The sequence below is a fragment of the Chiloscyllium punctatum genome, chromosome 42 (genome assembly GCF_047496795.1).
Source record: "Chiloscyllium punctatum isolate Juve2018m chromosome 42, sChiPun1.3, whole genome shotgun sequence".
Classification (NCBI taxonomy): Eukaryota; Metazoa; Chordata; class Chondrichthyes; order Orectolobiformes; family Hemiscylliidae; genus Chiloscyllium; species Chiloscyllium punctatum.
The window spans coordinates 31,477,695-31,505,298 of record NC_092780.1 but is presented as its reverse complement, the minus strand read 5'-3'; the positions used below and the strand labels follow the sequence as shown (position 1 = coordinate 31,505,298).

General features: G+C 39.4%; 1 protein-coding gene and 1 non-coding gene across 3 annotated transcripts in view; one reads left to right on the top strand and one right to left on the bottom strand.

Annotated features, from left to right (window-relative positions):
* Positions 1 to 24,317, bottom strand: part of eftud2 (elongation factor Tu GTP binding domain containing 2) — a 50,520-nt gene extending 26,203 nt beyond the window's left edge. The window contains exons 1-14 of one of the 2 annotated variants that reach the window (XM_072561741.1): positions 24,245 to 24,317; positions 24,111 to 24,174; positions 21,131 to 21,238; positions 18,231 to 18,390; positions 16,920 to 16,998; positions 16,285 to 16,360; positions 15,968 to 16,033; positions 14,438 to 14,473; positions 14,269 to 14,359; positions 9,293 to 9,375; positions 7,043 to 7,209; positions 5,877 to 6,001; positions 3,254 to 3,317; positions 536 to 626 (exon numbers count right to left, since the gene is read on the bottom strand). In XM_072561741.1, the coding sequence (XP_072417842.1) occupies positions 536 to 626; positions 3,254 to 3,317; positions 5,877 to 6,001; positions 7,043 to 7,209; positions 9,293 to 9,375; positions 14,269 to 14,359; positions 14,438 to 14,473; positions 15,968 to 16,033; positions 16,285 to 16,360; positions 16,920 to 16,998; positions 18,231 to 18,390; positions 21,131 to 21,229 (1,137 nt within the window). In that variant the 5' untranslated portion in view covers positions 21,230 to 21,238; positions 24,111 to 24,174; positions 24,245 to 24,317. Of the gene's footprint in view, positions 1 to 535; positions 627 to 3,253; positions 3,318 to 5,876; positions 6,002 to 7,042; positions 7,210 to 9,292; positions 9,376 to 14,268; positions 14,360 to 14,437; positions 14,474 to 15,967; positions 16,034 to 16,284; positions 16,361 to 16,919; positions 16,999 to 18,230; positions 18,391 to 21,130; positions 21,239 to 22,951; positions 22,971 to 24,110; positions 24,175 to 24,244 lie in introns of those variants that run through there. The other variant, XM_072561740.1, reaches the window with a different exon arrangement.
* On the top strand, positions 13,321 to 13,394 carry trnas-gcu (transfer RNA serine (anticodon GCU)). Its single transcript has one exon. It is a non-coding gene; the product is annotated as a tRNA-Ser (tRNA).
* Positions 24,318 to 27,604: the final 3,287 nt, after the last annotated feature.

Here is a 27,604-nt window from a genome sequence, read left to right as displayed (position 1 = left end):
TTGCAAGTAGAAAGCTTTAATAAGTTTCTCAGCAGAATGAAAATCTACATTCTTGATTTATAAACTTGTATGAAAACACAAGAAACATTTTTTCCTTGACTCACTCCCACAGAAAGGGTTTCCTGAACTGCAAACAAAATCAAGCATGTATGTGGTCAAACATTTTTGGGTGTCCAGTTGCAGCTAATAAACAAATGTCTCATCATGTGGTTTTGTGATGGAACACAGTTAATCATTCACATTTTTTCATATCAGAGGTTGAGTTAAACAATTATAAATAGGATATGAAAAAGTTTTTTCGGGGGGTGGGGGAAGGGGCATAATAGGGTTTAAGTAAATTGAAATAAGTCAACTAATGGCTGTGAAGAGATCACAACAGTTCACCTTTGTTTTGTTCAGACTTCCAGCATCTGTAAGATTTTAACTTGGATTAAATTATTGCTGTGAAACTCTATCAACTTTTTACTGTCTATTAAGTTAGTATAATAAACGTATACACCATGTAGTGTGTCAACAACTGTTTTGCTATTGTTACCTGAGAAAGAATCTTGTAAACAGGTTCCAGAATGAACTCTACAAAACTTCTCTGAGAATTGCTGGTCGGTGCCTTCTTAGTAAACTTCCGTCTGCAACAAGAATATATTTTTGCGTTCATCAGCTGGAAATCAAACTTTAAGAAACACTTAGCTTAATGTTACACAGCTAGCCTCTGGAAAATGTCCCAGTGGAGTGCAGGGCAAATTGCCTAGAGTGCACTTACATTCCAAATTTGGCACTGATGAGGAGCCACTGTTTCGTGTTGATGTTAAAATGTAAAGTCAAAACTGACACTGGAGAGAAGTCACTGCGATTCTAGCTTAGTGGCAGGTTGAGTTCTGACTCGAAATTCAGGTTACATTTGTACTGCATTGGCAATGTAGCTCCAAAGTAAAACTGCTTCATTTTAAGGTTGTACTTGTAATACAAAGGCATCCTCACATTGTTTAAGAACAGGTCATTTCACATTTCTGGTGCTTGACTGATATGCCTTCAGTGGTATTGATTATGGAAAGTTGGATACTGCACAGATGCTTAAGCCATGTAGAAGGTAATCCACTGTTTTTACGGTAAGATGTTTCACGTTTTTCAAATCTGTATTCATTTGTAAATTGTATCTACTATAATTCTTGAAATTAATGAGAGGTTAACTTTTACCTGGATGTGTGTAACTCTATCAAAATGCAAGAAAAATAAACACTACCAGAATAAAACAGTCTCCTTAACTGACCCACTATCTACAACTATTGCAGTACATACTACCTACATTTGTGATGTTGCAACCCCTCATCAAGGCTCCTTTGCAATATCCAAGGCTTTGATCTTGCCTATCTACAGCAACAAGAGCTGCAGGGTTTCAAAAAGCTTAAAGTCACGTACATCTGGTGACTACCAGAATTCCGTAGGGGCCAGTGTTGGGATCACAACTATTCATGTTATATATTAATGATCCAGATAAAGGGACTGATGGCGTTGTTGCTAAGTTTGCAGATGAAATTAAGATAGATGGTGGGTTCAGTCGTGTTAAGGAAGTGGGAGGCTGCAGAGGATTTACTAGGAGAGTGGGCAATTAAGTGGCAGATAGAATAGAATGTGGGAAAGTGTGAGCTTGTACACTTTGGTCGAAAGAATAAACTCAGAGACTACCTTCTAAATGGGGAAAGGCTTCAGAAATCTGACGCATAAAAGGACTCAGGAGTCCCACCTCAAGATTGACATACAGGTTCAGTTGGCAGTTAGGAAAGCAAATCCAATGTTAGCATTGATTTCAAGGAAGTGACAATACAAGAGCAGGGATATACTGCTAAAGCTGAATAAGACTCTGGTCACATCGCATTTGCAATTTTGTGCACACTTCTGGGCCCCATATCTAAAGGAGGATGTTCTGGCCTTGGAGGGTGCCCAGAAGAGGTTTACAAGAACGATCTTGGGAATAAAGACCTTGTCACATGAGGAGCGGTTCAAGATTCGGGTCTGTACTCAAAGGAATTTACAGGGATGAATGGGAATAGCAATGAAACTTACAGAATCCAAATAGGCCTGGACAGAGTCGAAATAAAGATGTTTCCACTGGTAGGAAATACTAAAACATGATGGCACAGAGCCAAGAGATGACACTTTAGAACGGAGATGAGGAAGAATTTTTTCAACCAGAAGATGGCGAATTTGTGAAATTCATTACTATTGAAGGATGTGGTGGCCAAGTCTTTGGTGTATTTAAGACAGATAGATAGGTTCTTGATTAGTAAGGGGATCAAAGGTTGTGGGGAGAAGGCAGGAGGATTGGGTTGAGAAAACATATCAGCCATGATTGAATGTTGGAGCAAACATGATGGGCTCAATGGCTAAATTCTTTTTGTATTCCAACTTGAACATCAGCATTCAATGTCTCTGGATCGAAATCTTCAAACTTCTTACTAACAGCACTGTGGGAAAACCATCAGCATATAGACTGCAGGGATTCAAGAGGCTCATCACTCCTTCAAAAAAGCTTGTCATAAGAGTCACACAGCACAGAAACAGACCCTTCAGTCCAACCAGTCCGTGATTAAACTAGTCCCATCTGCCTGCCCCTGGCCCATATCGTGCCAAACCTTTCCTATTCATGTCCTTATCCAAATGTCTTTTAAACATCCTAATTGTAGCCACATCCACCTCCTCAGCAAGTTTATTCTCCACGCAAACCACCTTCCATGTAAAACATTTGCCTCTCGTGTCTTTTTTAAATCTCTCCCCTCTCACCTTAAAAATGTGACCCCTAGTCTTGAAATCCCGCAACGTAGGGAAGGGCAACTACCGTTAACTTTAACTGTATCACTCATCACTTTATAAACTTGTATTAGGGCGCGTCTCAAACCCCTATGCTCCAGTGAAAAATGTCCCAGCTTATCAAGCCTATCTATGTAACTCAAACATCCTGATAAATCTCTTCTGAACAGTTTCCAGCTGCTGAATGTCTAAGTGATGCCCACATCCAGAGAATCAGATGTTACCCTTCCATGTCTAGGGCTTGGTGATGGAACAGCAAATGGAATATTTTATTCATCTGTATCATAACTGACCCCATTTCCTAGAAAGAGATAAAGTCCGTTTCCCACCACCAATATCTTTCACTTTGACAAGCATAAATTTTTATAAAAATGGCTATAACATAGATCAGCTTTCTTTTGGTATTAGGATCACAAGGTTTGAACCAAAATGAGGGGTTCAAACTTACGTTTTTGGGTTAAAGTAAATGTCACCCCACAGACGCTTTGCAAACTCCATATAGTTAATGTCCCCTGTAAAGAAAAAGAACATAAAAATTGAGAAATGTTTTTAAAACAAAACTGCACATTTTGGACAGTAACTGCAGCAATTCTCTATTCTTTGCAATTAATACTCAGTATTTTTGGTTTTGACCTTTGTCTAATTTTTCATCTTAGTGTATATACAAAACCTTCTCTCTACTATTGTCTCACTTTCCGCTATGTACAGCCACTGTGTGCACATTGGTGGATGTATCATGGCAGTTAGAGATGGAACAGGGAATTAGTCCATTGCAGTAGAATCGGGTTCAAAGAAGAATGAGAGAGTTATGTCATGTCATGGGAAGCTGAGAAGGAAATCACTAAACTGTAGAGTTAGTTGGGAATGCATGTGTGATTGGATGAAAACAATATTTGATGCCGTGTGACAGAAAAAGCAACAAAGCAAAACAAGTGGAACAATGTTGTCGTTCACTCTACATATTCACTTTCTTGCATGCACTGAAAAGTTGCACCTTAAGTGGATTGTAGGTTAAAAAGAAAGAGTGTACCTGATATCAGGATGTTCGCATAGTTTACACAATATATCAGGTGGGATTGGAAAGTTGTTAGAGCACTTGAAAAGGTGTTATGAATAGATACAACTTCTCCCCTTTAAAGTGTTTATGATGCAGGTTTATTTTTAGGTTCACATAAAAAATTCTGGGCGAGAAATTCTTGCAATTTTATGCAATTTTATTTTCCTCAGAGAACATGATTGTTTTTGAAGTGCTTAGCAACAATACTGAGACTATATTAGAACTAGCCTCTGGTTCCAGGTCACGATGCTTTCCTCGTTCTGTTCAGTTTATTTGCTGGGATTTCATGATTTGGAAGCCTACATGCTAGCTCTGTGATTTGAATGATCAAAGGAAATCCCTTTATTTGTAGTACTATATATAAAACATGTTAAATGCAGAATTTCTAATTTATGCCTTTAAAACTTTGATATCAAAGGGATATGGAAGCAGCTAATTTGTTTGCAATCTCTGCACCTAAACTAACCACAAAAAAGAACAGTATATGCCCGCCAACTCTCCTGAACAGCATATCCACATCAGTGGAGTACATATTTAAAGTTGTGCACTATAGAGTACCCATGCAATTCGTATCCTCTGATTTTAGGAAGCCAGATTTGTATCCCCTGGTGTACAGACCCTCAGAGGAAGCAGTCAATTCACAATCAACTGGCACCTCTAAAGACAGCTAGATTTAACAGCTGCAAAAACTGCAAAAATAATATCAAGGGATATGGAGATATTGCAGGAAATTAGCAGTGAATTATATGAATAGCCATTACTTAACTGAAATATGCAATAAGAGGCCATTTGGCCTTTTGAATCTGCAACAACAAACTGAAGAGTATCCAACACAGACCCAGACCCCCATCTTACCTCTGTAACCCCACACTTACCACAACTTACCCACCTAACCAACACATCCCTGAACATAATGGGGCAATTCAGCACAGCCAATCCACCTAACCTGCATATCTTTGCACATTTTCTGTTCTTACAGAGGGCAGTAGTGATATTAATACTAATTAATATCAATACTTGATTTGTCAGAGGAGATATTGGGAGAAACTAAATTGGATTACAAGTAGATTAAGATAATCCACATATTTATAGAACTGGGCCATTTGATCCAATTAGTTAAACTGGCGTTCCTACTCCTCATGAACCTCTTCTGGCCCTCTTTAATTAACCAACATAACCTTCCATAACCTTCCATTCTTTCCTTCATGAATTTATTCAGTTTTTCCTTTAATGCATGCATACAATTTGACTCAATCACTCTTTATGACAGTGAGGTCCACAATTACACCACTCTTTGAGTTAAAGAACACCCTTGAATGTCTCTATTACATTTACTGAGGACCAGTTCATATTTACAGTTACTAAGGTTTGGGCTCCCTAATAAGTAAAAAGGCCTTTTGTATATCTACTCAATCAAATCATTTTACACAGATTTCTATAAAGGTCACCTTTAATCACTGTTCTCTTTTCCAAGAACAGAACCCTGTTCTGCTTAATCTTTCCTTATCTTGTTATCTTTCAGTTCTGAGATGTTGCATCCTTGTTCTAAAGGGAGAACTTTGTTATTTTAAATGCTTCATCTATGAGAAATATAGTAACAAATCTATCATCATAGGGATGTTCCTTCGTCTCAAGTATCAACCCTGATGAATTGCTGTTGGATGCCTTCCAAGGTCAGTATATTTTTCTTCAGGGAACATTTCCACACTATTCATGATTAGTTCTGATCAATGGTGTGTTTAAGAAGCCATTCTACACTTATATATACTAGATTGTTTCTGATGAAGACCTGTGTTAATCTTTTTAGTTGCGATTGTGAACATGCATAAAGTAACTTAAGTATGCTCATGTTATCCAAGTCTTACATTTCATATAGGAACACACTGTATTGTCTGTCAATGTGTCCAACTTATGCTAAATGAACAAAGCAGACCACCACGTGCAGACTGGTGTTACAAAGGATGTACATTAAGTGCCAGATGTTCTGTCATCTTTAATTATAACTAATGCTCACCATATGTATCAGCATAAATCTTGGCAAAGGATCCCAGGGTGAAGCAAATACTGTATTGAGAACTAGCAAAGCAAACATTGCCCAACAGAGGGGAAACAATCAGGTTTTCATCTGTTGAATAGACACTACAGGCAGAGAGAGAGAGAGAAAAAAGGAGCCATTAAATATATTTAAACAAGAGTTGTATTATTTCCTGTTCAGTTTGAGTTTCTCTAAAAGGTAGATAAAGGAGATTAGAGTTGCTAGCTCCAGCTGGAAAACAGGCACCTACACAGCAGCAACAGGCAAAGAGTCTCCTCTCAAACCATAATTTCTGTAATCCATGTGCATTACAGAATATATTCTTATTAACCAAAAAAAGCAGAAACCCTAAATTAGGCCTCTGACAATGCTTCTCTTAAACTAGTTACTAGGTTTTACTTGCAAAACATTATACAATCCCTAATTTAGTTCTACTTGTGGTAATTGCTTTTGTCAAGACTGCAGTGCTGTTTGCCCACAATACATTGTATTGGCAAGCCACTCACAATTTCTTCAATTCTGTATACAAGGAGCTTAGCCTGTCCCAGAAATGTTGCCAAACCAAAAACATACATCAATCCACATTTAGTCAGTCACTTCTCATATTCTCCCAGGAGCCAACATAGAAGGAAGGATGTTTTGAGGAAAAAGCAGGATTTAGGTAAACAATAATTCAAGGAGGGTGGTCAGAGGTAGCTTTAACACTAATTCAGGCTCTGTGAGGTGGTAATGTTAAAACAGGATCAATAGTGCCTTTGGAGACATTTGGATGAATATGTCCATAATTCATACATGGTCAAATATGCAAATATTGTGCTCTTAAAACTAAAATAACATTTCCTTTAATTTGACTCATCTTGAAACAAAAGCAGATAACAAGGGATGAATTTGCAATTTCACTGTGTGCACTGAGCATTTGCTGAGACAGTTTATAGCACATACCCTTCATGTTTCACTGACTCAGCTTTTTTTCAGTTCACACAAATATTAAGAAATCAAATCTGGCCAAAAACAAAAGAAAGTAGATTTGGTTAAAACTATGAAGACTTTGAAAATATAACAAAAACTAAATCCCCTCAATAATGTAGAAAAAATATATAATTTTATTTAAGAAATATATTTTTAAAACAGAAATGATGGTCTACCTAAGCAATCCATTAACTTCATCCACAATGTGACGTAGTTTGTAATATGCATCAGTTGGAGGCAGCTTTAGCTCCAGAATGAGTCTGTCTATTTTATTGATACAAACAGTGACAGCTAGCTTCTCCTGTACTGCATGTTTAATCAATCTCTCTGTATTCAGCATTACCTGGAAGTTTACAAAAGAAAGAAAATACATTATATACTCAGCACATTTTTAAAAGCACTGAAACAGCATTGAATAAACATACAGTCTGATATATAATAGCTATATCCTTGTTCAAATGCTTTTAGAAGGTCCTTCCTACATAATTCAAGGTAAATATTTATAATCAAGTGGTGAGTGACTTTCCCATTTTCTGCAGCCATCCATGTTTAGTTTACTTTGCCCACATATCGTATGTGTCAGATGAAAAACAAAATCATCCTCTGACTTATTCTTAATGTCCCTTGAAATATACAATAGACAATAGGTGCAGGAGTAGGTCATTCTGCCCTTCAAGCCAGCACCACCATTCATTATGATCATGGCTGATCATCCATAATCAGTATCCTGTTCCTGCCTTATCCCTATAACCCTTGATTCCACTATCCTTAAGAGCTCTATCCAACTCTTTCTTGAAAGTATCCAGAGACTTAGCCTCCACAAGCCTTCTGGGGCAGAGTATTCCATACACCCACCACTCTTTGGTGAAGAAGTTTCTCCTCAACTCTGTTCTAAGTGGCCTACCCCTTATTTTTAAACTGTGTCCTCTGGTTCGGGACTCACCCATCAGCGGAAACATGCGTCCTGCCTCCAGAGTGTTCAATCCTTTAATAATCTTATACGTCTCAATCAGATCCCATCTCAGTTTTCTAAACTCAAGCGTATATAAGCCCAGTTGCTCCAATCTTTCGGCATAAGATAGTCCCGCCATTCCGGGAATTGACCTCATGAACTTACGCTGCACTCCCTCAATAGCCAGAATGTCTTTCCTCAAATTTGGAGACCAAAACTGCGCACAATAGTCCAGGTGCAGTCTCACCAGGGCCCTGTACAGCTGCAGAAGGACCTCTTTGCTTGTATACGCAATTCCACTTGTTATGAAGGCCAGCATGCTATAAGCTTTCTTCACTGCCTGCTGTATCTGCATGCTTGCTTTCATTGACTGATGTACAAGAACACCTAGATCTCGTTGTACTGCCCCTTTACCTGACTTGACTCCATTTAGGTAGTAATCTGCCTTCCTGTTCTTACCACCAAAGTGGATAACCACACATTTATCCACATTAAACTGCATCTGCCATGCATCCGTCCACTCACCTCGCCTGTCCAGGTCACCCTGTATTCTCCTAACATCCTCCTCACATTTCACCCTGCCACCCAGCTTTGTGTCATCAGCAAATTTGCTAATATTACTTTTAATACCTTCATCTATATCATTGGCTTACATTGTAAAAAGCTGCGGTCCCAGCACTGATCCCTGCAGTACCCCACTGGTCACCATCTGCCATTCTGCGTTTATCACTACTCTGTTTCCTGTCAGCCTACCAATTTTCAATCCATGTCAGTATTTTGCCCCTAATACCATGTGCCCTAATTTTGCTCACTAGCCTCCTATGTGGGACTTTATCAAAAGCTTTCTGAAAGTCCAGGTATACTACATACACTGGATCTCCCTTGTCCATCTTCAGAGTTACATCCTCAAAAAATTCCAGAAGATTAGTCAAGCATGATTTCCCCTTCATAAATCCAGCTGACTCTGACCTATCCTGTTTCTGCTATCCAGATGTGTCGTAATTTCGTCCTTTATAATTGACTCCAACATTTTTCCCCACCACTGAGGTCAGACTAACTGGTCTATAATTCTCTTGTTTTCTCTCTTCCTGCTTTCTTAAAAAGTGGAACAACATTAGCCACCCTCCAATCCGCAGGAACTGAATCTATAGAACATTTTCTTGAATCTCAGAAGAGATCTCTTTTCAACGTGAAAATGTACATTTTTAATATCAGAAATCCATCTAACCTTTAAAAAAAGCCTTTACATAGTCATATATTTTTCACTTCTATGTACAGAATATCAATTTACTGTCAAATCTTAGGACTTTTGTTTTAAAATTCAAGGCAACTAAAGACTGCAGAATCTGCAAGAAACTTATTTTTAGCAAATCTTTATGTCCAAATTAAACATAAATGGACCTTGAAACCGTCTTCACTCTCAGAATTGTCCAAAAAAAAATCCTTTTCATTTTGGTCTACTGAACCCACTTACCCCCTCTGCTGCATCAATGAAAAGCACCATGCCATCAGAGATCCTGAAACCGGCTGTAACCTCATCAGAGAAGTTTACATGACCTAAATGGAAAGAAACAACATTTGGACCATAAGATGTAGGAGCACAGCGAGGCCACTCAGCTTACTGAGTCTGCTCTGGCATTCATGGAGATCATTCTCAACTCCACTTTCCTGCTTTGAATCCTGATTAAAAATTTGTATATCTTAGCCTTAAGTATCGACTCAGCCTTGATAGCTCTCTGCAATAAATAGTTGTCCTTGAATGCTGTCAAAACAAATTTCCTTCAATATCCTCTGAAAGAAGAAATTCCTCATCATCTCATCTCCTCTACCTCATATCAGCAACACCTTATTCTGAGGTTATGCCTTCTGGTCCAAGACTTACCCACAACGGAAACAACTTCTACTCTAATAAGCCCCCTAAAAATTTTATGTTTCAAAGTTTGGGAGAAGATTTGTAGCTCAGGTGCTCGTTGTTGTGGTTCTGTTCGCCAAGCTGGGAATTTGTGTTGCAAACGTTTCGTCCCCTGTCTAGGTGACATCCTCAGTGCTTGGGAGCCTCCTGTGAAGCGCTTCTGTGATGTTTCCTCTGGCATTTAAAGTGGCTTGTCTCTGCCGCTTCCGGTTGTCAGTTCCAGCTGTCCGTTGCAGTGGCCGGTATATCGGGTCCAGGTCGATGTGTTTGTTGATAGAATCTGTGGATGAGTGCCATGCCTCTAGGAATTCCCTGGCTGTTCTCTGTTTGGCTTGCCCTATAATAGTAGTATTGTCCCAGTCGAATTCATGTTGCTTGTCATCTGCATGTGTGGCTACTAAGGATAGCTGGTCGTGTCGTTTCGTGGCTAGTTGGTGTTCATGGATGCGGAACGTTAGCTGTCTTCCTGTTTGTCCTATGTTGTGTTTTGTGCAGTCCTTGCATGGGATTTTGTACACTACATTGGTTTTGCTCATGCTGGGTATTGGGTCCTTCATTCTGGTGAATTGTTGTCCGAGACTGGCTGTTGGTTTGTGTGCTGTTATGAGTCCTAGTGGTCTCAGTAGTCTGGCTATCAGTTCGGAAATGCTCCTGATGTATGGTAGTGTGGCTAGTCCTTTGGGTTGCAGCATGTCCTCGTTCCGTTGTCTTTCCCTTAGGCATCTGTTGATGAAATTGCAGGGGTATTTGTTTTTGTCGAATACATTGTATAGGTGTTCTTCTTCCTCTTTTTGCAGTTCTGGTGTACTGCAGTGTGTTGTGGCCCTTTTGAATAGTGTCTTGATACAACTTCGTTTGTGTGTGTTGGGGTGGGAGGACAAAGCATTGGAGAAGAATTCCATCTCTAAGGTGTGAACTTGTCATCGAAAATATATAGGAGAAAGTGAGGACTGCAGATGCTGGAGTACCAGAGTTGAAAAATGTGGGATGCCCAAAACGTCGATTCTCCTGCTCCTCGGATGCTGCCTGGCCTGCTGTGTTTTTCCAGCACCACATTGAAAATATATAGTTATATTTATATTTATTAACACAATTTTTAAAAATAACAAAGAAACTTGTGAAAATCTAAGATTTCATTCAAGTAGTTGTCCAATGACAAGCCTGACAAATAATGCACAAATTGCATATGACTCACTCGATAAACTGTGTCTAAATATATTCCAGCTGAGTTCTTGGTTTAATCTACGGATACGAAAAACGTGAATGAGTGCACTAAAATCGCACTTATTGGTAATCTTGGATGGATTTACATGAAACTTCTCAGTTTTTAAACTTTCAATGAAGATGTTAACCATTTGAACCCATCTGATTAAGACCATAAGACATCGGGAATGGTGGGTGCATGGAATGCACTGCCAGCGGTGGTAGTAGAGTCAGATACACTAGGGGCATTTAAGCGACTCTTGGATAAGCAAATGGAAGATAGTACATTGAAGGGTATATAGGTTAGTTTGATCTTTGAGTAGGATAGGTCAGCACAACATTGAAGGCCGAAGGGCCTCTACTTTGCTGTACTGTTCTATGTTCTATGAGCAGAAATTAGGCCATTCAGCCCTAGAGTCTGCTCCACCATTCAATCATGGTTGATGGTTTCTCAGTCCCATTCTCTGGCTTTCTCCCTGTAGCCCTTGATACTCAAGAACCTATCTATCTCTATCTTAAATATACTTAATGACCTGGCCTCCATAGTCTTCTGTGGCAATGAATTCCATTGATTCACCACTCTCTGGCTGAAGACGTTTCTCCTTATCTCTGTTCTAAAAAGGTCTTCCCTTTACACTAAGGCTATGCCCTCAGGCTCCAGTTTCTCCTACCAATGGAAACATCTTCCCAACATCCAATCTGTACAGGCCATTCAGTATCCGGTTTGTTCCAATTAGATCCTCCCTCATCCTTCTTGTTTCCATCAAGTATAAATGCAGAGTCCTCAAACTTTCCTCATATATTAAGCTTTTCATTCCTGGGACCATTTTCGTGAATCTCTTCAGAACACACTCTCAGACCAGTACATTCTTTTGAGATATGGAGCCCAAAACTGCGCACAACAATCCAAATATGGCCTGACCAGAGTGTTATAGAGCTTCAGAAGTACGTTCCTGCTTTTATATTCAAATCTTCTCAAAATAAATGCCATCACTGAATTTGCCTTCCTAATTACTGACTCAACCTGCCAGTTTACCTTGAGAGAATCCTGGACTAGAACTCCCAAGTCTCTCTGCACTTCAGATTTCTGAATTTTCTCCCCATTTAGAAAATAGTCCATGCCTCTCTTCTTCCTACCAAAGTGCATGACCTCACACTTTCCCACGTTGTGCTCCATCTGCCACTTCTTTGTCCACTCTCCTAACCTGTCCAAATCCTTCTGCAGCCTCTCTGCCTCCTTGGTGCTACTGGCTGCTCTACCTATCTTTGTATCATCAGCAAAATTAGCCAGAATGCTCTCAGTTCCTTCATCTAGATTGTCAGTTGTATGAAGTGAAAAGTTGTGGTCCCAACACGGAGCCTTGCAGAACACCACTTGTCACCAGCTGTATCTGAGAAGGATGCTTTTTTTTAAGATTACTTACAGTGTGGAAACAGGCCCTTCGGCCCAACAAGTCCACACCGCCCCGCCGAAGCGCAACCCACCCATACCCCTACATTTACTCCCTACCTAACACTACGGGAAATTTAGCGTGGCCAATTTACCTGACCTGCACATTTTTGGACTGTGGGAGGAAACCGGAGCACCTGGAGGAAACCCACGCAGACACGGGGAGAACGTGCAAACTCCACACAGTTAGTCGCCTGAGGCGGGAATTGAACCCGGGTCTCTGGCGCTGTGAGGCAGCAGTGCTAACCACTGTGCCACCGTGCCGCCCACCACTCACTGCTTTCTGTCAGACAGCCAAGCTTCTATCCGTGCTAGCACCTTGCCTTTCATACCATAGGCCCTTATCTTACTCAGTAGCCTTCTGTGCAGCACCTGAAGTCCAGGTAGATAACATCCACTGGTCCTCCTTGGTCTAACCTGCTCGTTACTTCCTCAAAGAATTCCAGCAGATTTGTTAGGCATGAACTCCCCTTGATGAAACCTTGCTGACTTTGCCCTTTTTTACTATACACTTCCAAGTATTCAGAAATCTCATCCTTCACAATGGATTCCAGGATCTTACCCATGGCTGAGGTTAAGCTAATTGGTCTGTAATTTTTCCATCTTTTGCCTTACCACCTTTTAAACAAGGATGTCATGTTAGCGATTTTCCAGTCCTCTAGGCCCCTCACTGATTCTAGCGATTCCTGAAAGATTACCAATAACACCTCCACTATCTCTTCAGCTTAGAACTCTGGGGAGTAGTCCATCTCGTCCAGATGATTTATACACCTTCAGGTCATTCAGTTTTTATAGCACCTTCTCCTTAGTGATGGCCCCTCAGCTCTGCCCCCTCACTCTCTTGAATTTTTGGGAAGACTGACTCAAAGTAAGTATTCAGTTTCTCAGCCATTTCCTTGTTCCCCACTATTATCTCTCCAGCGCCATTGTCCAGCCCGTCTCTGTGGCGCAATCGGTCAGCACGTTCGGCTGCTAACCGAAAGGTTGGTAGTTCGAAACCACCCAGGGACATAGTAGTTGTTGTTCTAGCTCCAACCGCTTTCTTGGCTGTGAAGGCGCGGATTTTTAATGGTGTCAGGAAAATGTTCCCCAAACGGAAATCTTCTTATAGGTGGTACGGTGGCTCAGTGGTTAGCACTGCTGCCTTACAGCACCAGGGTCCCAAATTCAATTCCAGCCTCGAGCAACTGACTGTGTGGAGTTTGCACATTCTCCCCGTGTCTGCGTGGGTTTCCTCCGGGAGCTCCGGTTTCCTCCCACAATCCAAAGATGTGCAGGTCAGGTGAATTGGCCATGCTAAATTGCCCGTAGTGTTAGGTGCGTTAGTTAGGGGTAAATGTAGGGGAATGGATCTGGGTGGGTTGCTCTTTGGAGGGTTGGTGTGGACTTGTTGGGCCGCAGGGCCTGTTTCCACACTGTAGGGAATTGAATCTAATCTAAAAAAAAGCTGCCCAATGTCCACGTTTGCCTCTCTTTTGCCCTTTATATATATATAAACTCTCACAGTCCTCCTTTACACTACTGGCTAGCTTCCCATCATATTTAACCTTCTCCCCCCTTATTTCTTTTTTTGTTGCCCTCTAGTGGTCTTTGTAAGCTTCCCAATCCTCTCTTTTCCCACTGCCCTTCGCCACATCATATGCTTTCATGCTATCCCTGACTTCCCTAGTCAGCCATGGTTGATTAAGGTGGCTGGTTGCAAGTATATTTTCCTGTAGGCCAATGATGTAGTCAAAATTGTTGTTGGCAATTTATATATTTAGAATCAAGAAAATAGCTGAAAGAAAACCACTTTATCTACATCAGCTCAGAAGCGTACGCTGCATAATCTATACATGGGGAGTAACAATCTACTAAACATTTGAATTGAATTCAAAGTACACACCTGGAGTATCTATGATGTTGAAGAGGTAGGATTTGCCCTTAGAATCTGGAAGTACCATTGTGACTGGTGTACTCTTTATACCTACTCCCCTCTTGGAAGAAAAAAAATACAAAAATTACCCAAGAGTATTTTCAAGAACTCCAATAAATTAAAATAAAATGCAACGTACCTCCTGCTCCGTGAAAAGTATATCAGTGTAGCGAAGCTGTAAACAAGAAAATACAACTTAAGGTAAATCATGATCTTACTAAAAGCTGGAGCAACCTTGAGTTCAGATCTATTCATGCTCCTACCTCATGCTTTTTTTTTTATTGACACTCAATCAGATAATGCAATCATTTGGTTACAGAAACAAAAAAAAAATTATGTTGGACCTCAACGTATTAAAGTCCAGTGGAACTAGTTATAAATAATTTCATGATACCAAACCAAAATATCAGAGTTCCTACGCGTTTGTACTTCTTCGCCCAACTCTGCAATGGGCTTTCTGTTCTGGTAAGCTGCTGGTGTCGCATTCAGACTACGCTTGAATTGTCTCCTCCAGGGAAAAATAAATGGCTGCACCTTACATTATTTTACTTTGATTTTCTGTCCTCAAATTACTTTCTCTTCTCCACCCAATCAGCTTATTCAACTATCACTGCAGGCTGTGTGGGTCAGCATTATTTCTATCTATGCCATTGAAGTTGTCAGTTTGACTTTGACATGCCTGGCAACAAGCAAATATCTGGCCATACGGTATTCTTAAGACTTAATAGTCTTAATATACTAAGATATTCAATAGATCAATTTTCAACATAGTATTTATGCAGTGGAGATTTACTATTTTCTTTTAAATTGGAACTTTAAAAAAAAATTAAAGATTAGTAAAAAAAACTATGATTTCAAACAGAATTAAAACAACCAAGTATCCCAACAATCGATCAATATAACAAATGTTGAATCTTTTCTTTATGGATTTTTCTTATTGTTTCTTTCTTTTTAGTGAAAAGCTTGAAAGAATTAAAAAGCACTAAATAATATTGCTATTGGTTAAGTGAATACAAATACAACTGGGACTGATGTAATTATCAATAAGGTTCCCTAGATAAATAGCTGAAAATATGTTGCTGGAAAAGCGCAGCAGGTCAGGCAGCATCCAAGGAACAGGAGAATCGATGTTTCGGGCATGAGCCCTTCTTCAGGAATGAGGAAAGGGTGTCCAGCAGGCGAAGATAAAAGGTAGGGAGGAGGGACTTGGGGGAAGGGTTTGGAAATGCGATAGGTAGAAGGAGGTCAAGGTGACGGTGATAGGCTGGAGTAGGGGTGAGGACGGAGAGGTCAGGAAGAAGATTGCAGGTTAGGAAGGCGGTGCTGAGTTCGAGGGATTTGACTGAGACAAGGTGGGGGGAGGGGAAATGAGGAAACCGGAGAAATCCGAGTTCATCCCTTGTGGTTGGAGGGTTCCTAGGCGGAAGTTGAGGCGCTTTTCCTCCAGCCGTCGTGTTGCTATGGTCTGGCGATGGAGGAGTCCAAGGACCTGCACGTCCTTGGTGGAGTGGGAGGGGAGTTGGAGTGTTGAGCCACGGGGTGGCTGGGTTGGTTGGTCCGGGTGTCCCAGAGGTGTTCTCTGAAACGTTCCGCAAGTAGGCGGCCTGTCTCACTTTCTCATCCCTAGATAAATACACAATATTAAGGAAATAGATACTATGGTGCTTACATCTCTGTCATCCTTTTTACGAATCTCTGGGTGAGTCTGTTCAATTAAGCAATCAACAAAATTTGTCTGAAAGAAAAAATGCAAAATGTAGATTACAGAACAACATTTCACTTAAAATTGACTTCTACAACTTCTTTTACATTACAACCAGTCAAAATAACAAATATTCAATCTGACTTTATCAATATCAGCACTTTCACAAGACAACAATCACAAAGGCAGTCTACTTTGTAGCTTTGATTTTTATCCCACAATGAAAGTAAATTCCAAATCATTTTCTAGAACTGACACAATATCTTCACATATCTTTTCCATACCTTCCCATGATGCAAATGCCCACAGAGAGTAATGTTTCGAATAAGTTCAGAATTGTCCATTAAATCTGCAAGAAACCTGAAATTCAAAAAATAGATGCGATGATTCATACAAACATTTCTATTTTTTTGGATCATCAAACATGCAAATGATTGTTAAAAAAAAACACTCATCATATGCTTATTTAAGAAAAAGTGGCTTGCATTGAATTCTATTTGGTTGGTATACCCAAAATAGTATATGTTCAAAGAGCTTTTTAAGGAACTGGGAACCTTTTAACTCTGAATTCTGAGCCTCAATGAAGCTATAAGCAGAAGATTACTGCACTGTATATGTCTATGAATAGACACCAAGTTCTAGTGGTCATTTGCACATAACATTTTATCATCCTGAAATCAAGATAGAAAGAAAAAGGCAATATTGGTTGAAGAGTACACAGTGGTTGGTGCAGAAAATGGAAATCTTCATAGCCATGTAGCAAGTTGTTCTGGGTAACATTTAGGACATTCTTTTAGGGCACAAGAGATAAGTATTCTACATGTAGTAGCATCATACCTAAAGATGAGAACAATCAATGATGACGTGCTTTATTTGCTTTTAAGTCACCATCTAGGGAATGACAAAACTGTTTACTTACTCCATATCATATACTGTTTCTGGTAACTCCTGCTCCATCAACGTAAACTTCTTTTTCTTGACAGGTTTAATGATTGGTTCTGAAAGTTGAAAATTAGAATTGGGTGATTGCATTCAAAACATATTTCATCAGGAAAACCAATTATTTATTTATTTTGAAATCTGTTAAACTTATTCGTTTTGTGAGAGTTAAAGGGGCATGATCAAAGATGATTCTATATCTATTTCAGTTTATATCAATCACAGATTTCCTTTGTGGATTATTACTACTGTTTTTCTCCAGCCAAAACTCTAACACACAAACCAGTTTCAGGCCACTACACTAAAATAGTGACTTAACTTTAAAAAGTGCTAAATGACTTCTTGGGATTGTGAAAGGTGCTTTATAAATGCAAGCTTGTTCTTTCACAGATGATACCCCTCCACACCAGTAGCTCTTAAGATGCAAAATTACCCCAAAACACTTTGATAGTTCTAATTAACTACCTTACAATTTCCATGTGAATTATACTTAGTGGATTAACTTATTACTACTAAAACATGTACATGACTAAGGGAACTTTCTATACATGCAACATTTACTTTATCTGTTGATTACAGCTTCGTCACCTGCAAAACTGAAATGAACAGTATAAAAGAGCTTATTCAAATATTTCACATCAGATGCTAAGAAGCGTGCTGCACATAACTGTGTACTTAAATAAAGTCTGTGCATATTTACATTGCAACAAAACTGTTAAAGATTGGTTAATTCACCTTGTGAAATTATAGTGAATATTAAATTCCAGTTCAGGTGAGATAACCAAAGGTCACCAACTTTATCTATCTATATTTAGGCTTTAAGTTATATTCAATTTTACTTAGCATATTTTTTTAAAAAAGTGACATTTAGGGTTAAGGGTAATCAAATATTTCCGACTGAAATTATGTTACTAGCTATTCAAAAAGTAACCAAAATGTGACCCTAACCCATCACCATCACCTTGCATTAAAAGCAGTAAACAACTTTATGATCATGATTAACTTAAGCAACCTAAATTATATTGCATTTTTAAGGCTTGGCATTTCCAGACAAAGCCCAGATTATATTGATTTTTCTTGGGAAAGCAGTTTCCCATTAAGTTAAATCTATCAAATAAAATCAGTTAACCAGGCAAAGACTTGTTTTGTATAGTGTGCTGAAAAGTCTGGAAGTAGAGAGCTGAGAACCAGTTGTAAACAATTATGTAGTCCTTAAGAGTAAAGCAAGGGGTTTGGAGAAGAGTAACCCAAAGCCCGTGCATTTCACATTAATTCACTTGTATCACTTTACCTGTGAGAGGTTGAGTATCCTCTTCTTGGACAATTGTCTCTACCTCAGGTCCATACACCTCTTCTGCTGTGGGATAATACTTCTTATCTTCATGCAACACCACTTCCATTCCAACATTATCATCATCCTGATCTCCAGCTTCTTCTTCATCATCGTCCTCCTAATTAGTCAAATTAAAAGCACTTTTAAAAGAGTTCTTGGTACAATAATGCAACAACTTTGAAAATCTCCACTCCACTTTATGATTGCAAACATGGATGCAAAAATATATTAAAAATGCTTGTGCATTTGTAAGGAATGCCTCCTTATGTTTAAGGTAAGAGGAATGACTGAAAGGACCATGTAACCTGAATTGTGCCAACAACGAAGTTGGTGGCTTCATTGCTAAAGAATAAGGGTGGATTGAAAGAGAGATCTGTGCTGTGTTTCAGTCAAGAAAGTGCAAGCTTTTCACAACCTAATGACAATCTGAACAAGCTTGCTGACAACGGACAGACAATTAATTTCCAAGCTTCAGGAATGTGTTAGGAATGGCTGCTTTTGTAAACTTGCACTTTAAAGCTGCTTAATTTCCTGATATATTGGAGATCGAGAGAGTAACTAATCAACATTTCTATTTAACTACAAGACTCATGTGACTATGAGAAATGTGACTCAAGTTGCTATGGACATAGGTGGGCTTTTTTTCCTGAGCGAGCACAAGTTTGAGAGTAAAATAGAGTCAGAAAGCCTCTTGCAGGATGTGGATGGGAGCTTGTGCTCTGATTTGAAGACATGAAGTTTAGGAGAGTTTAAACATATCTGGAAGATTCAATTAGACTTGGTTAGAAAGAGGGATTGAGAATTTAAGAATAGATTTGGACTGTTTCCTAGAGAAGTGTCCACTTAGGGGATAGAGTAAAGTACAAGCTTAACAGGGAATTTCCAGTCATTGTAAATATTAAATACAGAATCTTTTCTGTAGTTTACAGTATAAGTTGAAACAGAAACAGTGTTTATTCAATGTAGCTTTCAGATTTTGATATAAAAGTCTTAAAATTTGAAACCTTGTCATGTGGTCCTGTTAGTCATCGATTGGAAGCTCACATATATTTTTCAAAGTTATCGGTCTCTGATGTGATCATAACAGCAGGAGTAGAGGAAATGCAATCTAAAAATTGTTTTGCACAAGTAGTGTACTTGGTACTTCAAAGAACAATAGCATCAAAGGATATTAATCCCTAAAAGACTTGATTAATTTTCACTTAGTCATACATGCTTTGGCTGGAAACCAGAGCCTTGGCTTATGGTGTACTGATGCTTTCCTCTGAGCCATTTTCTTCAGTTTTTCGTCACTGGTAATCTGCCATTGCCTGCCACTCTCAGGGACAAGAGCCAAATGTATCTCAGCCAGATTGGGAAATGAAGCTATGTGGTTGGTATTATTCTCAACCACATACCAGCCATTTAACCAAATAAACTAGCCTACCACAAGGCTTAACTTTATTGTGGTTACAGCATATTAAAATTATTAATCCAGATTTTGCGATGGTAATGCTGTTAAAGCAGTTAAGATATTGACGTCATTACTCCACCCAAATGAGCAATAACTGCACAAGTAAACACATACATCAAACAGTTTGGAAATCTAGCAAAGATTTCTTCTCCTGAAATTGTGCTGTTGAGCAATCCAACTGAAATCAATCAAATTGATAAGAACTTCCATTGTTGAAAACGCTAAATGAGGTACACTTACGTTTTGGTGCACTCACTTTGTAACTAAATAACTGCAATGCTTTAATTTTTGTACAAAAAGAGACACATACTTGAAGTTTTTTCTCTTGCACTTATCAGGACCCAGTCTTAATGAGTGCATGATGAAAAGTTTTGACTGTCTCACTTGTTAGCAAGGTTCAACTGCATAATCACTACTAAATATTCTCACTTTATGATAACTGATTTTGTATTTGTAGAATACCAAATTTATTCAATCAAAAACAAAATTCTATATTTTTAAAACAAAACATCTTTTAGAAGTTTATCTCATGGTTTCTCTCATAATCAAGTCAAACTCATTTATTGCACTGAAAATGTAAAATGCAAGGATTTAAGTGGTTTTAACTTCCTTTTTGTGTGTATGTATACTTTAACATGATTGGTTGTTGGCGTCACCACTGCTGCATGCCAAGACATCTCCCTGACTCAACAAGAGATTTAAACTGTTGTTGAGAAAAATAAATACTCTGCAGATGTCACTCAGCCTTTGTAGAAAGCACTCTAAGGTTTGACTACAAAGTTCAGGTCAATGATGCAGCTGGACCAAAACATGAAAAGAACACAAGAAAACTGAAACTCCAATTCCTTTCAATCAAAAGCGGTAATTTTAAAACATCCAATAACCAAGCAGATGAAGTGCAATATTATGAAAATTCTAACACTCTGCAAAGTGAAATCCAGTAGTTTAAGCACTTGTTACTTAACATCTTTCGTCCATTAAAACAGTATTGAAGAACCTTCCATGTTTTAAAACAGCAAATCAATTTGCAGTTGATTTCCTCACCTCCAGAAATTAACGGTATATTTGACTACAGTGTACATGGAAAAGGATTGAAGCTGTGCGAACTGTGCTTATTTTTTAAAAAGGCCAGGGACCAGGGAATCAGACAGTTTTGGAGTAAGGTTGGTAGTTTTAAAGTATTCCAACAGGCATCAGATAAATGTTTTATAGCTTAAAAAATAATAAATTGCATGATGTAAATTCAATAGCAATTTCTTTCAACTGGCAAAACATGAATTAAAAGCATATATGTTATGATTTTAATAACTTTGTTTTTTATTTTATTTTTGCATTGTCAAGATAAATTTCAAATAAAGTTGTGAAGCTATTTGGGCTTAAAGTCTATCAATGAACATAACCTCACCTCATCCACATCATCATCCCTAGCTATCCCATCTTCCTCATCAGAGTCCAATTCTGGTCCAATATAGTTACCAAATTCATCATACAAGTCCGTATCCATGATAGAAGTCTGAAATAGAAAGATAAGTTAAATTTATGGATGCATTTCTAGACATGCATTAAAACACTTTTACTATTTTGATCAGCTGAATTACATTTTGAATGATAGAGCACATGTAAATTACAAGGCCATAATTTTGACCATTGTGCCTGTATCAGCATGGGGATCAAAATACATTGCAGAATTATAGTATGTTAATACATAACAAGTTCTTCTGAAATAACTCTATGCATGAGATGGCATTAATGCATTTTTAATAAGTGGATTAATTCTTCTACTAAACTACTAGGGAGGAAACAATTCAGAGGTATCCATTAAGCCCTTTATCCTAATACCATAAGGATAATTCAAGGTCCTGGTTTATATCTTATTCAGAAACTGTGGAGGAGGTTCTTCTACCTTAATTTTTCCTAGTATTCAACAAACCCCACATAAAATGTATATTAATAAAATCAATGCTATATAGCAAGGGTAACAGATTAGTAAATAAGAGGGAAATATTTAGTTTTTCAGAATATAAACAAGAAACTGACGGAGCTGAAAATGTGTTGCTGGAAAAGTGCAGCAGGTCAGGCAGCAACCAAGGAGCAGGAGAATCGATATTTTGGGCATAAGCCCTTCTTCAGTAATGAGGAGAGTATGCCAAGCAGGCTAAGATAAAAGGTAGGGAGGAGGGACTTGGGGGAGGGGTGTTGGAAATGCGATAGGTGGAAGGAGGTTAAGGTGAGGGTGATAGGCCGGGGTGGGGGTGGGGGTGGGGGTGGGGGTGGAGAGGTCAGGAAGAAGATTGCAGGTGAGGAAAGTGATGCTAAGTTCGAGGGTTGGGACTGAGACAAGGTGGGGGGAGGGGAAATGAGGAAACTGGAGAAATCCGAGTTCATCCCTTGTGGTTGGAGGGTTCCTAGGCAGAAGATGATCTCCAGCATTTGCAGTCCTCACTTTCTCCTTGACCTGCTACGCTTTTCCAGCAACACATTTTCAGCTCTGATCTCCAGCGTCTGCAGTCCTCACTTTCTCCTGATCTCCAGCATCTGCAGTCCTCACTTTCCCAAAGAAACTGATGGATGCAATTAGAGCTCTCCTGTCACTACTAAAGTGTAGTTCAAAGGTAACCAGTCAGTCTTTTTCTTGACATGTGAATACTAATAAATACACAAATTTGAAAGGCAAAAAACTTGGAATGCTTCAGGTCTAGATAATTTTATCAGATCCTAAAATAGGAAACCAAAATTGAGGGAAACAAAGTAACAGAACATGCAGCTTCTAAAACAGGATGCATTATCTAAATTTTAGAGAACAACGAGGTTTTAATGAAATAATTCTAATGAAATAAAAAAATGTCCAAAGACACTTTACAGGAGCGATATCAAACAAAATTAGACAGTCATACAAACTGAGGTATCAGAGCAGACAACGAAAAATTTGGACAGTGGTAGCTATTAATATACAAAAACAATATACGATTTGAAACTTTGCTTCAGATTTCTAGAACTGACAATTTGACTTTTTAAACTCTGAGACAAGATGAGTTTCAAGCAGTATGCATCAAATTGGTGCAAAATTAACATGAAAATATTCTGTATTTCAGTGAGAATTTGGCCCATCAAGCCTATGCTGGTTCTTTGGTAGAGTTATCCAAAGAGTTTTCATCATCTTACTTTGCCCCATAGCCCTGATGAATATGCTTTTAGTACCCTTACATTCCTGATCACAAAAACTTGCTTTTAAAATGTGTTTCCTCAAATCACTATTATTATATCCATGTCCTTGGTTACTCATCCTCTTCCTCTGAAAAGAGCTTCTTATTCAAAGTTTGAGAGAAGATTTGTAGCTCGGGTGCTCGTTGTTGTGGTTGTGTTCGCCGAGCTGGGAATTTGCGTTGCAGAGGTTTCGTCCGCGTGTCAAGGTGACATCCTCAGTGCTTGGGAGCCTCCTGTGAAGCACTTCTGTGATCTTTCCTTCGGCATTTGTAGTGGCGGACGAAACGTCTGCAACACAAATTCCCAGCTTGGCGAACACAACCATAACACAGCGTTTCTTATTCTTTATTCTTACCAAATTAATTAATTATGCTCTCATCAAATCTCCTCTTAAATTTCTGAGCTCTAAGAAGAGTAACCCTTGTTTCTCGTGTCTAATTAATTTCAATTCTTCATTGTTGTAAAAGCAAAATATTCAAGATTTTGAAGGTCTGAAATAAAAAACAAAGTGCTGGAGAAAATCAGCAGATCTACCAATATCTATGCAGAAAGAAGCAAAGTTAACATTAAGTCCAAAATGAATTTTCTTTGTGAACCAAATAAAATTACATGGTTACTCTCCCCACAAATGCTACAACTTCCCCAGCACATAGATTTTTTAAAAAAATCTACACTAGTCAGTTCTGTATCCTTTCCAATGTCTTCTAGAGCACAGTACTATGAACTGAGCAGACAAAATATTCTCACTATGGCCCAATCGGAGAGATTTTGCATGACTCCCTTGGCTTTTATAATGCAGGCCTTTATAAATAAAGCAAGGATTTCACAGAGAAACACAAGACTCTTCTCTCTGCATGAACACTGGACAATGTTTATACAGGTTAGTGGGGGATTCCTGTCACACAATTGTAGTGATCCTATGTCTGAGCCTGGATGGCTTGGGTTCAAATCCCAGCTGCTCTAGAGAGAGAGAGAGATGTGTATTAACATCTCTGAGTAAGTTAATTAGAAAGTATCTACATTCTGTATCTGTAATAATAATAATGGTATGTACAGAACTGCTTAATCAGACAGCACTTCGGAGGAAGGAGGCCCAAAAGGTAGCAGCCTCGATGATGGGGGGCGGGGGGGAGAACCTGCTCAATCTTCAAAACTCGAGCTCTGATACTCGCTAGACTTACATTCGACTCCGGGTTTAATCCCGCTCTCTCCCAGTTTTGACTCCGGGTTTAATCCCGCTCTCTCCCAGTTTTGACTCCGGGTTTAATCCCGCTCTCTCCCAGTTTTGACTCCGGGTTTAATCCCGCTCTCTCTCTCTCTCTCTAAACCTCGCTCAGACGAAGAAGCGCGACTGCATGGCAACCGCGCGACACTGACTCAGGAAAGACCCCAACCTTGTCCCGGGCAGCCGCCTGTCTCCAAAGACAGAAACAATTGCGCCAGAAAGGTCTTCAAATAATTCTCCTGTTATGCTGTCAGGCATTAATAAAAGAAAAGGTTCATCAAGCTTTAAATGAAAGGTAGGAGCAAACTTCAGGCTGTAACACCATGACCAGCAACAGAACCTTCCTGCACAGAGTTCCTGTTGTATTAAGAATTAGAATCTCTTGTCAGAGAAAAAAATGTTTCCCCCCTCCAACTCCATAGATATTAATTTCAATTCAAATATTGCATAAAGAACATTATTGTTTTTCTTTCAACATCTATTTAGTGATTTGAGGCATAGTCCAGTTCAAAATGACAGGAACAGAGTGGTGCAGCAAAAGCATGCTCAGCACATAAACGAGAGACTGATGGATCAAAATTAGCCTATGCTAGGTAACTGCCACAGTGAATGCACATGTGCTTTCGTCCAAATGCAGCACTCAGTATAATCCTGCCTCCGGGCTACAAGACAGGTCCCACCTGCTCCAGATCTCTGACAGGTTGATGTAAAATTATCTTAACACAAGGAATTATTTGCACAGTAGTAGCCCCTTTGTATACCATAGAGGCCTTTAGACACCAGTCATACCCTACTTGTGAGTAGAGCAGGTGATGAGTGAATGACACAGATACTAGTCCAAGCTTGGCAGGAATCAGGGAAAGTTTGAATTAAAATTTAGGCTCAGTAATAGTGACCATAAAACAATTTCCTTTTCTTGTTAAAAAAAAATCTGGTTCACAGATATTCGTTCAGAGAGGAAATGTACCCTCATCACCTGATGTATGTAGTCTATGCAAATCCAGATCCATAGAGTGCCAGTTGATTCTTAACTGTCTCTGAAATGGCCCAGCAAAGCACTGAGTTCAAGGCCGAATAAGGATGGGGAACAAATTCTAGCCTTGCCAGAACACACTCGTCCCATGAAAGTTTTAAAAAGGCATGGATCTTCCAATTGTAAAGTAGTCATTGGAGCACAATACATAAAAGAAGCACATTGAAAATGTTCAGAAGGCCAAGCTTAGAAGGAGCAAAAATGCCTTTAGTAGAGTGATATGTGCTTCCTGTCAGATGTGGGAGTTTAAAGAGAGTTAAGGATTACAGCAGATTATATCTACCATAAATGCTAGTGGTTGTGAATCTTATCAGATCGAATGGATCGGTTGGATAGACAGCTAAAAGCAATGAGGAATTTGCAACAAAAACAGTATGTGATGGATGGCAGTTATTGGGGGGGGGGAAGGGGAGGATGTCTCAGATACCGTCACATAGATGGGTTAACTCTAGGAAAGGTAAGAGAACTAGGCAGCTAGTGCAGGAGTCTTTTGTGGCTATGCCCATTTCAAACAGGTATGCTGTTTTGGAAATTGTAGGGGGGGGGGTGGATTATCGGGGGAGAGTAGACAAACAGCCAAGAGTCTGGTATTGAGACTGGCTCTAATGCAATGAGGGGTATGTTGGGTTCCAAGAGATCAATTGTGTTAGGGGATTCTCTAGTCTGAGGTATAGACAGAATGGTGTGTTACTTCCCTGGTGCCAGGTTCAAGGATGTCTCAAGAGGGTGCAGAATGTTCTCACAGGGGAGAGAGGCCAGCAAGAGGTCATTGTCCACATTGCAACCAACGATGTAGGAAGGGAAAAGGTTGAGAGTCTGAAGAGAGATTACAGAGAGTTAGGCAGGAATTTAAAAAAGAGGTCCTCGAGATTACTCCTGGTGCTGTGAGCTAGTGAGGGCAAGAATAGGAAGATAGAGCAGATGAATGCATGGCTGAGGAGCTGGTGTATGGGAGAAGGATTCACATTTTTGGACCATTGGAATCTCTTTTGGGATAGGTGTGACCTGTACAAGAAGGATGGATTGCACCTAAATTGGAAGGGGACTAATATACTGGCAGGGAAATTTACTGGGGCTGCTCGGGAGGATTTAAACTAATAAGGTGACGGGGTGGGACCAAGGGAGATAGTGAGCAAAGAGGTCAATCTGAGGCTGATACAGTTGAGAACAGAAGTGAGTCATTCAGTCAGGGCAGGCAGGGACAAGGTAGGACTAATAAATTAAAACATTTATTTCAATGCAAGGGGCCTAACAAGGAAGGCAGATGAACTCAGGCCATGGTTCGGAACATGGGACTGGGATATCATAGCAATTACAGAAACATGGCTCAGGGATGGGCAGGACTGGCAGCTTAATGTTCCAGGATACAAGTGCAGAAGGAAGGATAGAAAGGGAGGCAAAAGAGGATTGGGAGTGGCATTTTTGATAAGGGATAGCATTACAGCTGTGCTGAGGGAGGATATTCCTGGAAATACATCCAGGGAAGTATTTAGGTGGAATTGAGAAATAAGAAATGGATAATCACCTTATTGGGATTGTATTATAGACCTCCTAATAGTCAGAGGGAAATTGAGAAATAAATTTGTAAGGAAATCTCAGCTATCTGTAAGAACAATAGGGTGGTTATGGTAGGGGATTTTAACTTTCCAAACATCGACTGGGACTGCCATAGTGTTAAGGGTTTAGATGGAGAGGAATTTGTTAAGTGTGTACAAAAAATCTTTCTGATTCAGTGTATGGATGTACCTACCAGAGAAGGTGCAAAACTTGACTTACTCTTGGGAAATAAGGCAGGGCAGGTGACTGAGGTGTCAGTGGGGGAGCACTTTGGGGCCAGCGACCATAATTCTATTAGATTTAAAATAGTGATGGAAAAGGATAGACCAGATCTAAAAGTTGAAGTTCTAAATTGGAGAAAGGCCAATTTTGACGGTATTAGGCAAGAACTTTTGAAAGCTGATTGGGGGCAGATGTTCGCAGGTAAAGGTACTGCTGGAAAATGAGAAATCTTCAGAAATCAGATAACGAGAATCCAGAGAAAGTATATTCCTGTTAGGGTGAAAGGAAAGGCTGGTAGGTATAGGGAATGCTGGATGACTAAAGAAATTGAGGGTTTGGTTAAGAAAAAGAAGGAAGCATATGTCAGGTATAGACAGGATAGAGCAAATGAATCCTTAGAAGAGTATAAAGGCAGTAGGAACATACTTAAGAGGGAAATCAGGAGGGCAAAAAGAGGGCATGAGATAGCTTTGGCAAATAGAATTAAGGAGAATTAAAAGGGTTTTTACAAATACGTTAAGAACAAAAGGGTAACCAGGGAGAAAATAGGGGCCCTCAAAGATCAGCAAGATGGCCTTTGTGTGGAGCCGCAGAAAGTGAGGGAGATACTAAACAAGTATTTTGCATCAGTATTTACT